A 15,569-nucleotide genomic window follows, 5' to 3' on the forward strand; every position below is an offset into this window, starting at 1 on the left:
TACTGTGCTGTGCTCCTCTATTTCCTAGTGGGCAGCACTTATACACTCACACCCTGTCTCCTTTCCTTTTGTCAGCCTCTCATATGTCCCTGCCAACCTTGTCAAACAGAGCCTATTTTTAGGTCTCTGGAATCTGAATGAGAATGCTATCATTTTAAAATCCAAAATGGTTCCCACTCATAAAGATTCAACATGGCTATGCCCTCGGTCACTTAAATATCCAGACTGGCTGCCACTTGTAAACATTCAAAATGGCTGCACCCTCAGTCACTTTAAATATCCAGAATGGCTGCTGTGTGTAAACAATCAAAATGACTGCACCCTCTGGACAGCGGAAAGTGAACAGCTCAGGTTTTCTTCCACCTTGCTGTTTCCCTTCCTAGTCATAGGCCACCAGCACAGTCATCCCTGCAGCCCTTGGTGACAAGGGCTGATCTTTAGGTCAATTCTGAGGTCCCAGCACCACTTGGAAAATTCAGGCTGTTGGTACTGTCAGAGTAGCTGACAGTCTACAGCTCTGACCGTCTCTGTACTCACTATTTTCCTTCAGGTTTTTCTACTAGTTGGTGCCTAATCCATTTCTGAATAGTTTCTTTCAAAACTCAGGGCTTCAAGATTATCTTCTGTATCTCTGTGAATTAGTTTTTCTTTTCTTTGTTGAAGAGGTCTGTGTCGTTTGTTTGCCTAGCCCTCCATCTTACGGAAATCTGTCTGTGGGGAGTTTTACATCCTGCTCAATTTATTCTTTCGTTATGGGTCTGTGCAAGTGTTCTATCTCTGACTGGGATAGTTTAGGTAGATCTTCTATTTCTAGAAACTTGCCCATCTCTTCTAGGGTTTCGAGTTCTTTCTTTTTTAGGTGTAAAAAAATTACTCCAGGCCTATGGACTTTTTTTTTTTTTTTTTTAAAGTTGGTTAGTGTTGTTCGCTTGGGTTTTCCTTTTTGAAAAAATTCTCTTATTTTTATGTGAGTTAAATTATGTGCTAACTTATCTCCATTTCAGTTTTATCTCGATACCTCAATGTCAATTAAATTGTTTGGAGACAAAGGGAGACCAACTCCTGTTTCAGGGATGTTGCCCTGCTTTCATAAAGTCCACATTTCTGTTAAGTGTAGGTTAATAGAGAATCTTCCTTTTCAAGAGACACCCTGGTGGCACAGTGGTTAAGCACTTAGCTGCTAACTGAATGGTGGGCAGTTCAAACCCACCATCCTCTTTGTAGGAGAAAGACCTGGTGATCTGCTCCCGTAATGATATCTTCTTTTTTTCTCATGTGCACAAATTCACTTTTTCTTTATAATTCTTAATTTGTTTTGCTTTTGAGCACTTTGGAAACCAGTTACTTGTTTGATTGTTTAACAGTGTCAAGGATAATATTAAGGCTATGCTGCTATTGTGTTAGATAATAAGGTATTAATTGAAGTCTCCTTCCACTTTCATTTTGCTTACAAATGTTTTATTTTCTTCTTTACTCAGTTCCTCTTAAAACAAAAGTGGTTAATAGGGTTTTTAACCTTGTGGGCTTTATTTGGTTCATTGTTACTCTATTCACACATTAGGAATGCCAGTTGGCATTTTTGCTAGTTCAAATTCAAGGGTGGATAGTATTTTTGCGATTGAAAATGATGAATTTAAAAATGTGCTATATGGAGTCCCAGGGCTCCCCATGTGCTATGGGGAGATACAGTGCATAGAGGAAAGAGGCCTAAAGGGACTCTGTTTTAGCCAGAGTAGTTGGGCTTTTTTTAATTGAACTTTATAAACTGTCATTTAAGGAAAGAGTTTTGGTGCTGAGATGTTGATGTAAGAATGTTTTATTGTCTGCAGTGATTTTGTTAATCTTTCTCTCCTCTCAGGGCTGGAGTACTCTTCTTCTTGACGACCAATCAGTGTTTCAGCAGTGTGTCAGCTGTGGAGCTCTTTGTGGTAGAGAAAAAGCTTTTTATGTAAGTAAATTTCTGTTCTGGGAAGAGGGTTATCAAGCATCAATGGTGTATGTGTGTCCAATTGGTCACATCCTGGATTGATCGTGGAGATTACTGATGCTAATTGAGGAAAAACAGCCAGAGGCTAGAGGAAAATCATGAGAGGATGACACAGTATACAAGGAAAAAGAGTTCAAGATCAGATGGTGATCAGCAGACCCAAAGGCTGCAGAAAATGCAAGCAGTAATGGGACTGAACTGATCTTTTGTTCCTGGCAAATTGCACATCATAGTGACCCTGGCAGGAAAAGTTTGAGGGGGTTGGTAGACAGCAAATGGTGAGAAGCAAATTGGAGGTGGGAAGGTAAAGTTGACAAAGAATATAGATGAATTTCAGCTCTCAATGGAAGGAGGAGAGGGAAGAGCCAGAGGGCAGCTTTATGGTAAAAGGTGGTCTGCTTTTGTTTCTTGGGATTTTCAAAGAAGAGATTTGCCCATATTGTGCATGCTGACAAAGGAATCATTAGAGAGGAAAAGAGTAAAGATATTGATGGAAGGAGTTTGGAATTACAGGAGAAAGTAATCAGGAAGGGGAGGGATCTAGGGAGCTAGAGTTGCAGATGGGAGAAAATAGAATTCGATAGCTGACAGGGATATATATTCAGAAGGCAAGATCATTGAAGGAAAAAGTTCATTTTCTTTTCCTTTTTTTTTTAATGTGCAGGTGGGAGAAGTAACAAGAGTATGACCTGAAGCTGCTACATTAGGGTGTTGGGAAGACAGCAGTGCCACTTTTTAGTTCCTTATAAAAAGAAGCCTCTACCACTAAGATCAGCGACTTTATAGTGTTAGTCTTCAAGCAGAGTCAAAGAGGAGAAAGAGCATTCTCAGAAGAAAGAGAGGATATTCAGAATCTGTTCACCTGGTGGAGGTATTCTAGGAAGCAGAGTAGATGGTGTTAGGAGGGAGTTCTAGAATGAGAAGAGCAGTCACTACTTAGTGCTTCCTGGCATGATGTCCCAGGGCAGGCATGCACCTAAGAGAGAGGCTTAAACTGACAGGGATGCAGGGCATTGCGAAGGTGTCAAAAAAAAAAAAAAAAAACTCACTGCTATTGAGTTGATTCCGATTCATAGTGACCCCCTTTGGGTTTCTGAGGCGGTAAATGTTTGGGGAAGTAGAACACTCAGTCTTCCTTCCATGGAGTGGCTGGTGGGTTTGAACCACCAAACTTCTGGTTAGCAGTCAAATGCTTTAGGCAGTACGCCACTCCTGGTAACAGGAATCTATACAGGAAGCATCTAATCTTCTCGTGTATGCCTTATAATTTGAAATGTTGTCTCTGTACCTCCTTAAATGAATGCCAAGTATCTTGTTGTTATGGTGTTTTGTTCTTTAGACATGAATATATCAGTGGATACTACAGAGTGTCGTCTTATTTCTTTGGAAAACTATTATCTGATTTACTACCCATGAGGACGTTACCAAGTATTATATTCACTTGCATAATATACTTCTTGTTAGGTAAGTGATGAGACATAAAGTATGTTTGGGCATGAAGTGAAGCCAGTTTCTTTTTTGCAAACATGTTTTTGGTTCTGTCACCTATAAACCATGAAATAAGGAATCATCTGCCCATGGAGCACTCTCTGAGATTATCTGTCCATCCTGGGCGTGGATGTCAAGGCTTTCCATGACCTAACCTTTTTTTTTTAAGCAATAAAATTATAAAATTACATTCTACTAAGAGAAGGATTATTCTCTCTCATGAGAGAAAATGGTGACTTGTGGGCTTATTGGTTTAACAAAAGTACTGCTTTGCTTGATAGGTGTAGAGGACAGATTTCATTTGTGCATTGTACTCAGGCGTTACCCCAGAATCATTGAATTTCCCATTGAATTTTCACACATTTTCCTGAAATAAATATACTCAATCATGCATCAATAGATGTATTTTCCCAAAAGCAGGACATAAAAAACAAACCATTGATTTAGTCTATACCATTTATTTCACAAATGAGAAGTGTGTCATAAAGAACTAAATATAGAACCTAGATCCCCAAGTCTTTTTTCGGGGATGGGTGGGTGGGGGAGGAGTCACTTCTTGCATTCATTTACTCACCTGTTTTTTATGAAGAGCCTACTATGTGTCAGGAAGGTCCCCGGGTGGTATAAACTTTTGCCCTTGACTACTAACCCAAAGTGTGGTGGTTCGAACCTCACCCAGGGGTATTGCAGAAGAAAGATCTGGTGACCCTCTTCCAGAAAGATTGTTATTGTTGGGTGCTATTTAGTCAATTTTCAACTCATAGCCACCTCATATGACAAAGTAACTGTTCTGTAGAATATATACAACTCTTGATGGGTAATGTAGTATGACCCTTAGTATTAGCCTACTGTAGTTTATAAAGTTGCTTTATTTATAAAGACTGTTTGCTAAGTAGTTTCAAGTCCAGAGCTACCATGTGATTTCTCTAGGGAGACCTGGTCTATAAAATCTCCCCTCCACCAGATACTAAAACCACTGCGAGGTCATGTATTTGGGTTGTCCCCATTTCTTTACTAATGCATTTACAGCCTGTGGTAATATCTGGGTAAAATAAATATACTGTTGGTAAGTTTCCTGTGAGGAAAGAAGTCAGTAGAATCTGACAAGTTGTGTTGCCTGTAGCTCATCATTTCAGGAGCTCAGAAAATTGGTAGTGATTACCCATAAAAGAGTATAGGTGCACATGGGAAAACACTTACAAAATAAGTACAAAAAAACCCCTGTATGATTGTTTTGTAAAAGTCATATGTATGGACAAAAACAGTAGAATTGGTAATCCAGAGGAATTGGATTAGTTGATGATTTTTTTTTCATTCTGTTATTAGTTTTTCAAAATATTGTAGTGTTATTTGTACAATAAATAATGCCAACAACATGGTGACCCAGGCAGTTTGATCAACCTCCTCTTTTCTTCCTTACTAAGGATTGAAACCAACGGTGGAGGCCTTCTTCATCATGATGTTTACCCTTATGATGGTGGCTTATTCAGCCAGTTCCATGGGGTTGGCCATAGCAGCTGGTCAGAGTGTGGTATCCATAGCAACTCTTCTCATGACCATCTGTTTTGTGTTCATGATGGTAAGTAGGATCCAGGTTCTTTGAGAAGTAATTTCTTCCTTCCCCAAAATTTACCTGTAATGTAAAACTTGCTTTGAGGATTCTGCAAATGGGACTCTCATGTTTTAAGGAGGCTACATACTGAACTGTAGCAGAGACATGTAGTGAAATATTCATAAATTCTAAGTTCAAAAACCAGAAAAGTTTTGATTGGCCGATTGCCTCATAAAAATGACAGCTCAATCATCTAACTTTTGTGCTGGTGTTAGAGAATTGTTGGTGGTATGCTTGTATCTGCTACTCTCCAAGGCAAAAGCTAAGCTGCATGAAAAATAGAACAGTGTGCAGCATAGGTAGTCTCGGATCCACAGAGTACTTTGAATACTTTCTGAGTTCCTGAGGTATCAAGACATATCCTGAAACATCTGGATTCCTGACATATCAAGATATTTGTGCTAATCTTTTTTTTTTTAATTTTTAATTTTAATCCTGTTGCTATTGATGGCACCAGTAGATTCTGATTCATCATAACCCCATGTAACAATGGAACTTCTTCCCCATAGAGTTTTCTTGGCTATAATCTTTTTTTTGTTGTTGTTAAGTGCTGTCGAGTCGTTTCTGACTCATAGCGACCCCATGCACAGCAGAACGAAACACTGCCCGATCCCGCGCCAGCCCCACAATCCCTGCTATACTTGAGCCCATCATCGCAGCCACCATATCAATCCATCTCCTTGAAGGCCTCCCACTCTTTCATCGACCCTCCACCCTACCAAGCATGACATCCTTCTCCAGGGAATGGTCCCTTCTTACAACATGACCAAAATAGGTGAGACGAAGTCTGGCCATTCTTGCTTCCAAGGAGCATTCTGGCTGCACTTCCTCCAGGACAGATCTGTTAGTTCTTTTAGCAGTCCACGGTACTTTCAGCATTCTTCGCCAGCACCACAACTCAAAAGCATCAACTCTTCTTCGGTCTTCCTTATTCATTGTCCAGCTCTCACATGCATACCAGGTGATTGGAAATATCATGGCTTGTGTCAGGCGCACTTTAGTCCTCAATGAGATATCCTTGCTCCTCAGCACTTGAAACAGTTCCTTCGCAGTTGACTTTCCCAATGCTACACGTCGTCTAATGTCCTGACTGCTGCTTCCGTTGGCATCGATTGTAGAACCAAGCAACGTGAATTCCTTGACAACCTCAATCTTCTCTCCATTTATTGTGATGCTGCTCATTGGTCCAGTTGTGAGGATTTTTGTTTTCTTTATGTTTACATGCCCCTAAACTTTGTGCTCATATAGATGGATCAACTGGTAAAGGGAACCAGTTACTATATTTTTCTCCTACTATATCAAATGAACAAGAATACTTACCCTGCCCTTTCTGCTAGAGTAGGAGTAGGAGTGGATGTCTTTATATGATACATAATTAGTACAACCCTTCCCCCCTAGGTTTTATTTATTGTTGAGAAAAGGTATATCCAGTGAATTGGTCATTGGTCTTACAAAATTCTGTCATGCAATCTCTGGAGTTGTTTCTATAACCAAGGCCATATTTTCCAACTACTGATCCTTTTTTTGTTTCCAACTTTCACATTCCAATCACCAGTAAATATCAATACATCTTGATTATATACATGTTTGTTGAATTTCAGACAACAGAACAGTCTTTTTTCAACAACATAAACACATAATGGTGTGACTATACATATGGACAGATGGAATATACAGGAATCAAATAGAATACATGTGTGGAAAGGGATGTTGAAGAAGTTCAATATCACGAGTCACAAACAAGGCCAGGGACCAACTAAGAAACAGATCATTGATTGCTTATATGCAAATTTAAGTTGAAGCTGAAGAAAGTCGAAACAAGTTCACTAGAGCCAAATTACAACCTTGAGTAAACCCAACTGAATTTAGAGACCATCCCAAGAATAGATTTGACACATTGAACACTAGTCACCAACGACCAGACAAGTTGTGGGATGACATCAAGGACATCATACATGAAGAAAGCAAAAAGTCATTAAAAAGAAAGGAAAGAAAAAAGAGGAAAATGGATGCCAGAAGAAATTCTGAAATTTACTCTAGAAAGTAGAGTGTCTAAGGCAAATGAAAGAAATGATGAAGTAAAAGTGCTGCACAGAAGATTTCAAAGAGTGGCTTGAGAAGACAAAGTACAGTATTATAATGAAGTGTGCAGTGACCTAGAGTTGGAAAACCGAAAGCAAAGAACACACTTGGCATCTCTCAAGCTGAAATAACTGAAGAAAAAATTGAAGCCCTGAGCTGCAATATTGAAGGATTCCATGGGCAAAATATCAAATGACATAGGAAGCATCAAAAGAAGATGGAAGGAACACACAGAGTGACGTGTAATTGGTTGATGTTCAGCCATTTCAGGAGGTAGCATATGGTCAATAACCAATGGTATTGAAGGAAGAAGTCCAAGTTGCACTGAAGGCATTATTGAAAAACTTGGCTCCAGGAATTGATGGAATACAAATCAAGATATTTCAACAAACAGATGCAACATAAACGCTCTCACTTATCTATTCCAAGAAACTTAGAAGACAGCTCCATGGCCAATCAACTGGAAGAGATCCATATTTATGCCCATTCCAAAGAAAGGCAATCCAATAAAATAGAGAAATATCAATCATTAATAGCACACACAATAAAATTTTGCTGAAGATAATTCAAAACTGGTTGCAGCAGTACATCAGCAAGGAACTGTCAGAAATACAAGCCAGATTCAGAAGAGGATGTGTGGGACAAGGGAAATCAGGGCTGATGTCAGATGAATCTTGGCTGAAAGTAGAGTATACCAGAAATATATTTACCTGTATTTTATTGATTATGCAAAGACATTTGACTATATGGATCCTAAAGAATTATGGATAATATTGGGAAGAATGGGAATTCTAGAGCACTTAATTGTGCTCATGTGGGACCTATACAAAAACCAAGAGGCAGTCGATGAAACAGAACAAGCGGATACTCAGTGGTTTAAAATTAGGAAAGATGTGTGTCAGGGTTGTATCCTTTTACAATACTTACTTAATCTTCATGCCAAATAAGTAATCTGAGAGGCTAAATAATACGAAGAAGAACATGGCATCAGCATTGGAAGAAGACTCTAACAACCTGCAATATACAGATGATACAGTTTTGCTTCCTGAAAGTGAAGATGACTTGATGCACTTACTGTTGAAGATAAGAAAACAAACTTCCTTACAATAAGCAGTATCATGATAAATGGAGAAAAGATAAAAGTTGTCAAGGATTTCATTTTACTTGGATCCACAAATCAATGCCTATGGAAGCAGTAGTCCAAGAAATCAAATTACATATTGCATTGGGCAAATCTGCTGCGAAAGACTCCCTTAAAGTATTCGAAAGCAAAGATGTCACTTGTAGGACTAAGGTGTGCCTGATACAAACCATATTTTCTTTCTTTTTTCACTTTAGTACTTTTATTGGCCCAGGTAAAGCTTTTGACATGTAATACACATTCATATATATTAGCTGTTGTGATTCTCCATCGTAAGCAACTCCTTAAATTTCCTTCATTGTACTTTTGTTATCCTCACCTTTATTTCTCTTTTCATTAACAAAAAAATTTTTTATTTTGATTTGGGTAAAATTTTAGAGAGCAAATTGATATTTTCATTCAATAATTCATACACATTTTGTTTTGTGACATTCATTGCAATCCCCACAATATAACAGCACTCTTCCCACTTCCTTCTTATGTTTACCATTTCCTTTCATCCTTCTTTCCTATCCATTCCTCCTTTTTTAGCTTTATTCCTGGGCAAATGCTGCCCTTGTTCTAATGAGTCTGTATCTCCCTGTTAATATTGTTCACTTTATAGGTGTGTCTATCATTTGGTTGAAAGTTGAGTCATGGGGGCCAAGTTCAGTTCCAGGCTTCAAGAGTGTCTATGGGTCATAGTCTTGTAGGTTCCACCAGTCTCCATCAAACCAATAAGGCTGGTCTCTTTCACGATTATGAGTTTTGTTCTACATTTTTCTCCCACTTTATCCAGGACCTCCTATTGCAATCCCTTTCAGAACTGTCAGTAGGGTAGCCAGACACCATCTAGTTCTTCTGGTCTCAGGGTCATGGAGGCTGGGGTTCATATCATCCATTTAGACTAACTGTTTCCATGCATCTTTGATTTTCTTCATTCTGATCCATTCACATTTGATCCATAGTGCAAGACAGAGTATTTTCATTTGCCTCATATACATGTGAAAGCTGAACAATGAATAAGGAAGACTGAAGAAGAATTGATGCATTTGAATATGACATTGGTGAAGGATATTGAATATACGGCCAGAAGAATAAGCAAATCTCTCTTGGAAGATGTACAACCAGAATGCTGCTTAGAAGTGAGGTGGCAAGATTTTTCATCTCACACACTTTAGACATGTTATCCAAAGGGACCAGTCCCTGGAGAAGGACATCATGCTGAACAATATGAAGTAAAATAGAGGGTCAGTGAAGAAGAGAAAGACCCTCAGTGAGATGGATTGGCACAGTGCCTGCAAGAATTGTGAGGATGGTACACGAACAGGCAGTGTTGCATTCTGTTGTACATAGGGTTGCTGTGAGTCAGAACTGATTCGATGGCACCTGACAGTAACAACATAAATATAGAAAATATTTATTGTAGATGTAGAATCACTTTCTTAAAACCATGAATAGCCTCAAATCTATAGAAGTCATATATGGAAAGGAGAGTATGATAACTGTTTAGAATAAGTGGAAAGAATTTCAAGAAATAGTTGACTTTAAGCAGAAATGTTTGAAAGATTGTAGGGGACTTGGGAGAAGGCATTCTCTAGAGAACTGACTGTTAAGCCAGTGCTTCACGAATTTGCTTGATCAGTTCTGACTCTTGGTGTTTTCTTTTTGTAGATGTTCTCAGGGCTGTTGGTAAATCTCACAACGATTGTGCCTTGGCTCTCATGGCTTCAGTATTTCAGCATTCCTCGATATGGTTTTACGGTAAGTGATTCTGTGTCTAGACATTGTGACCAGGTTATTGTTTTTAAGTAAGGAACAGCCAGAATTAAGTCTGTCTCATGTCCCTGACCATGAACTATGAAAGTCTCCCCTCTAGAAATTTCCTTTTTAGGAGCAATGAATGAGAATTTCCTATTGGGGTTGATTTAGCCCAAGGCCAGGAGATCACCTTGTTAATCACTTGTAGTATTCCCCAGTCACCATGTTGTTTGATGAAGGTGAAGAATGGAGAAATAACTGATGGTGGAGAAGAAGGATAACTAAGGTTGTTGAAAAAAGTTTTGTTGAGTCTCAGTGAAACAGGAAACAAATGAGAGAATGTGATACTAGAAAAATGATTTTATATTAAAGAAATATTAGAAGAAAATATAGTAAGACCATCAAATACCCATAACCACCATTGGCTTTAGAAAACTGTTCTGTGTTTTAATATAATATAACTGAGTTTCCAACTCACAAGAATTACATCTAGTTTTGAAGAAAAGCAAATATAAACAATACAAAAGATTATTACCATAAAACAACAATACCTATGGAGCACCAGTGTGTTTTTAAATTATCATGTTCATAGGATTATAACATTGAGGAGAGAAGAACAAAAGAGCTTGGAGTAATATAGCCAGACGTTTCCCTGCTTACCCAATCAATACTGTGATTGGCAAAAAAAATAATTTTAGTTGCTTTTGCATGACAAAGTGTGTGAATGTAAAACTCAGTGTATGGGAATATCAGTAAAGATTAAACTAAGAGGACATGAGTGATATTTATTTGGAAACTTTTTGAAATTTAGAACTATTTCTTTCCCCTCTCTCTACCCATTTTGTTATAGGCTTTAGAACATAATGAATTTTTGGGACAACACTTCTGCCCAGGTTTAAACACAACAACAAACAATACCTGCAGTGGCTATGCAATGTAAGTGTGCCTTAAATGTTACCATGGGTGTGCTTACTATTGTAGCTTGACCTAGAAAAGACACTGCACTCAGAGCTGATCTGAGTCCTGTCAGGGTCACAGAACTTCTCATAGCCCAGGTTTTTACTCATCCTAAACTCAGCCATGCCCTAATACATGTGAAGGCACTGTACAATTAACTATTAGGTATTTGCATACAGTGAAAATTATATTTAAGCAGAGGAAATGTTTGTTATGTATTGCTTATTTGTTTTCTAGTTTGAGTTTTTATTTCTCAGAGCATTTAAGCTTGACATATAGTTACACTAATAGAGCTTAGTTTTATAAGATGCAGGTATAAAACCAAACCAAACCCATTGCCATCGAGTTGATCCCAACTCATGGCAACCCTATAAAACGACTAGAACTGGCCCATAGAGTTTCCAAGGCTGTAATCTTTCCGGAAACAGACTGCCACATCTTTCTCCCTTGTAGCAGCTGGTGAGTTTGAACTGCCAACTTTTTGATCAACAGCCAAGTGCTTATCACAGTGCCACCACTGACCAATTCTTTGAGAAGTGGATGGCCCCTTCCTTCTTCTGAGTCTTTCTTTGTCTGGAAGCTCTGCTGAAACCTGGCCACCATAGGTGACCCTGCTGATATTTGAAATACTGGTGGCATACCATCAAGCCTCACAGCAACACACAAGCTACCACAGTACGACAAACTGACAGACAAGTAGTGGTGCCACCAAGGCTCCTTATATAGATTTAAATCTGCCATCTAGTCGATTCTGACTCATAGATTCTGACTCGTGTGTGTGTGTGTGTATATATATATGTGTGTGTGTGTGTGTGTGTGTGTGCACATATGAGTCATAATCTATACATATATGAATCTATACATATATAAGTCATATACTCATAGATTCTGACTGATTTGGTATACTCCCTATGTGTTCTCTAAGCAAACAAACACATATTTTAGTAAACTGAGAAGGTAATCTTATTTTTGTTTAATGTCATTAAAACAGAAATGCATGTTTTAATAAAATTAGAGCATACTGTTTTAACAATTGAATAGAATCTTCTTTTTCTACAATTGTTATTAATGACTTGATGTTGATTATATTAATTAATTGGAGAAAAAATGTTGGTATCCTGTATCTTTCATGAGAATAGAAATAATTCTTAGTAATATTGGGCAAATTGCTATTTTGAAATATTGCTGGAAAAACCTCTATAAAGAAAAGTTCTATTTTATTCAACCCATTTTTTTTGATCTGGCTGTGACACCTTTGTAACATAGGCATTGCCAACTAGCTGGACAGGATGAAGGGGATGGGAAAAGTAGGTCCGGATGAGGAGAAGCCACCATAGGCTGCATGGTGACTTAAAATGAGGCTTCATTCTCGTAAGGAGCTCTGGTGGCCTAAGGTGACTAAGGCATTTGACTACTAACCAGAAGGCTGGCGGTTCAAACCCACCAGCATTCCTCGGAAGGAAGATTGGGCAATCTACTCCCGTAATGATACCACCTTGGAAACCCAAGGAGGGGTTGCTATGAGTTGGATTCAACTCATAAAGGAGGAAGGCATTCCTTCAGTAAATAGAGGCAATGGCTGGTTTTGGAACTGCTAAATTCTCAGAGTCACACAGAAATCATACCAGACAATAATTGTGGCCGTACCAGGTAGTTTTCTTACCTATGGCAGGGCCACACCATCCTGCTCTGTGCCAATTGCTGCGTAAGTTTTAAGCCTGATAGCTAGGACTGCTTATAATGACTTGTAGTTGAGTATCTGTGATACTTTTTGTAGTTGACAGAGGGCAACCCTGGCAAGGAAGCACTTGTCCACCTCTTTTCCAAGATTTAGAATTCTAAGCCTGTGTTCTTGTATGTGGCTATTTTTTTTGTGTGTATGTGTGGGTAACTTATCTATAAAGTGCTTTAATTATTTCAGTAAAGGCCATAGATGCCATAAGTTAAAGCTGAAGTTTCATGCATCAGAGGGTAAATGAAAAATTACTGTATAAATATTTCTGCTCTTTAAAGAGAAGCAATATTTTAAATTTGGAAGCAAATGAATTTGAGAAGGCCAGAAACTTGGTTTGAAGTATGACTCTGTGGACTTGGGCAAGTTCCATTAATTTTAGTGTATATATCTACCCCCATTAGCTTGTTTTAGGGATTAACTACGCTATATATCCATATTGCTCAGCGTAGTATCTAGTGAAATTGCAAGCTCTAATGACTGTTAGCTATTATAAATAGTGGGATAATTATTACAGTGTTAGTTAATCTGTAGACTTATTCAACTAAGGAACAGTGAATGTATTGAGTAATATTTGGCAGCTGCCAGGAGTTAAATTGTATTCCTTTTTTTGTTGAATTTCAGATGTACTGGCGAAGAATTTTTGATAAACCAAGGCATCGATCTCTCACCTTGGGGCCTATGGCAGAACCATCTGGCTTTGGCTTGCATGATTATTATTTTCCTCACGATTGCCTACCTAAAATTGTTATTTCTTAAGAAATTTTCCTGAATTCCCCTTTAATTTTCTATGATTTATCTACCCGAAAAACAGAAGTACCTTGATTCACTTTAAATATTCATTGACATTCTTGTTGTTGCCATTATAATGTCGCTGAGAAACAAATTATTCTAAACAGAAACTTTCATAGAAATCATAATGAACTGGATCACACATGAAGGAAACAAAATCATAAACTAATGATATCATGTATTATATATTAGTTCATCCAGTGAGGCAGTAGCCACAGGGAAGAAAGCTCATGTACCTTGTTGACCTGGAAAAGGACCTGAATTCTAGAAACTCTTGACACATCACCGATATCTCCTTCTTTTTCTTACAATGAATATTATTTAATAAATAACAAATGCATTAATGCTATTAGTAATATGAAATTAAAATATGTCAGAAATTGAAGTGTTATTACAGTTTTAAAAAGCCATCATGATAGGAAAAAAAATCTTTGATAAGCTTACTAAGGCAAAGTGACATAATTTAGTGATATTCTCTGTATTGGAATTATAATATTTTGTTTTAACAGTCTGGGCTGTGGAAGCTTTCACCTGTAAGTGGAATACAGTGAGGAGACTAGTAATAAGGTTCTTGTGCCATTTAGGGGCCTTTTTGCAAAGTCATTTAACCTCCCTGAGGTCGTTCAGTGGGTCATAACATGTCTGTTCATCAAACTCACCAGAGGCACTTTTCTAAAATTTAGATATCTAGCCACTCCTCGGAAGGAAGGTTGGGCAATCTACTTCCGTACTGATACTGCCTGGGAAACCCAAGGAGGGGTCGCTATGAGTCGGGTCCAACTCAATGGCACATAACAACAACAACAACAGCCCCTGCCTAGACCCACTGCATCTGTATCTCCAGGGGTACCTCCATAAAGAACTGTGTCCACTCCTTAAAAAAAGAAAGAACTCTGTCCACTCCTGCATTTGATATTTCCCAAATTCTCTCCCAGCTCTGAAAAATTGAGACTGATGATTTAATAACTGTTTTGTTTAGCCATGAACAGGTTTTCTTCTTTCCTACATATACACCTTATTTATTTATAAGTCTCTAGTCTAAGCTTTACATGTAATGGAGAAGTGGTTTTTTTTAAAAAAAACTTTAGGGTGATGTGTAGAAGAATAATGTGTAATAATGTGTAAGAGTAATGTGTTCAGTGCATTATCATAAAATGAGCACACCTGTCCAGTCACCCATCTAGATTGTTGCTGTTGTTGTTTGCCATCGAGTCGGCCCCGACTCATAGCGACCCCTCCTTGGGTTTCCGAGGCGGTATCACTACGGAAGTAGGAATGCCCAACCTTCCTTCCGAGGAGTGGCTGGTGGGTTTGAACCGCCAGCCTTCTGGTTAGCAGTCAAGTGCCTTAGCCACTATGCTCCCAGAGCTCCCATCTAGATTTAGGAAGTAGAATATTTCCAATGCAGGGAAGCCCCCTCCCTCCCCTGTCCACTCATTATTTCCTCTCTGCTCCCTTGCTTAATTTTGAAATGACTCCTTTATATTCCCTCTGTTGTTGTTATTAGACCATCACTACCGTATGTCCCTATGCACATATGTACATAAAATACTCTTCCTTTCCCTGCCTTTTATTTTCTTTTAATAATTTTATATTTATAGGACAATTACAGAGATAGTACAAAGTACTGTATATCCTTCACCCAACTTGCCTGAATGTTAACATTTTATGTAACATGGTACCTTTGTCAAAACTAAAAAATTAATATTTGTACAGTGCTGTTTATTAGTCTTCATACTTTATGTGGATTTCACCTCTTTTTACACTAGTATTTTTTTAAAATACGTAAATATCCTGTTCCAGGATCCATTCCAACTCACCCCAAAGCTTTAGCCCCATTAAAAGGTGGATTTTTTTTTTTTTCAGTATTCCTATGGGAATTCAGTAAATTGAGGATCAACAGAGTATACACACACCCCTATGACTATGGTCAGCTTGGAATACCATCATCAGTGGGTGTCCTCCCATACTGTTGCAACAACAGTCTGGGAATATAGCATTACATTTTTATCTTTGAACTTTAAAGAACATTTTAAAA

General features: G+C 38.2%; 1 protein-coding gene across 1 annotated transcript in view; it reads left to right on the forward strand.

Annotated features, from left to right (window-relative positions):
* Positions 1–13,511, forward strand: part of ABCG2 (ATP binding cassette subfamily G member 2 (Junior blood group)) — a 58,351-nt gene extending 44,840 nt beyond the window's left edge. Inside the window, exons 10-15 of the mRNA XM_007951698.2 lie at positions 1,859–1,948; positions 3,327–3,451; positions 4,900–5,054; positions 9,964–10,053; positions 10,901–10,986; positions 13,364–13,511. Of these exons, the coding sequence (XP_007949889.1) occupies positions 1,859–1,948; positions 3,327–3,451; positions 4,900–5,054; positions 9,964–10,053; positions 10,901–10,986; positions 13,364–13,511 (694 nt within the window). The remainder of the gene's footprint in view (positions 1–1,858; positions 1,949–3,326; positions 3,452–4,899; positions 5,055–9,963; positions 10,054–10,900; positions 10,987–13,363) is intronic.
* Positions 13,512–15,569: the final 2,058 nt, after the last annotated feature.

This window comes from Orycteropus afer, unplaced genomic scaffold (assembly GCF_000298275.1).
Source record: "Orycteropus afer afer isolate SDZICR_OR568_19922 unplaced genomic scaffold, OryAfe1.0 scaffold00309, whole genome shotgun sequence".
In the NCBI taxonomy this organism is placed as follows: Eukaryota; Metazoa; Chordata; class Mammalia; order Tubulidentata; family Orycteropodidae; genus Orycteropus; species Orycteropus afer.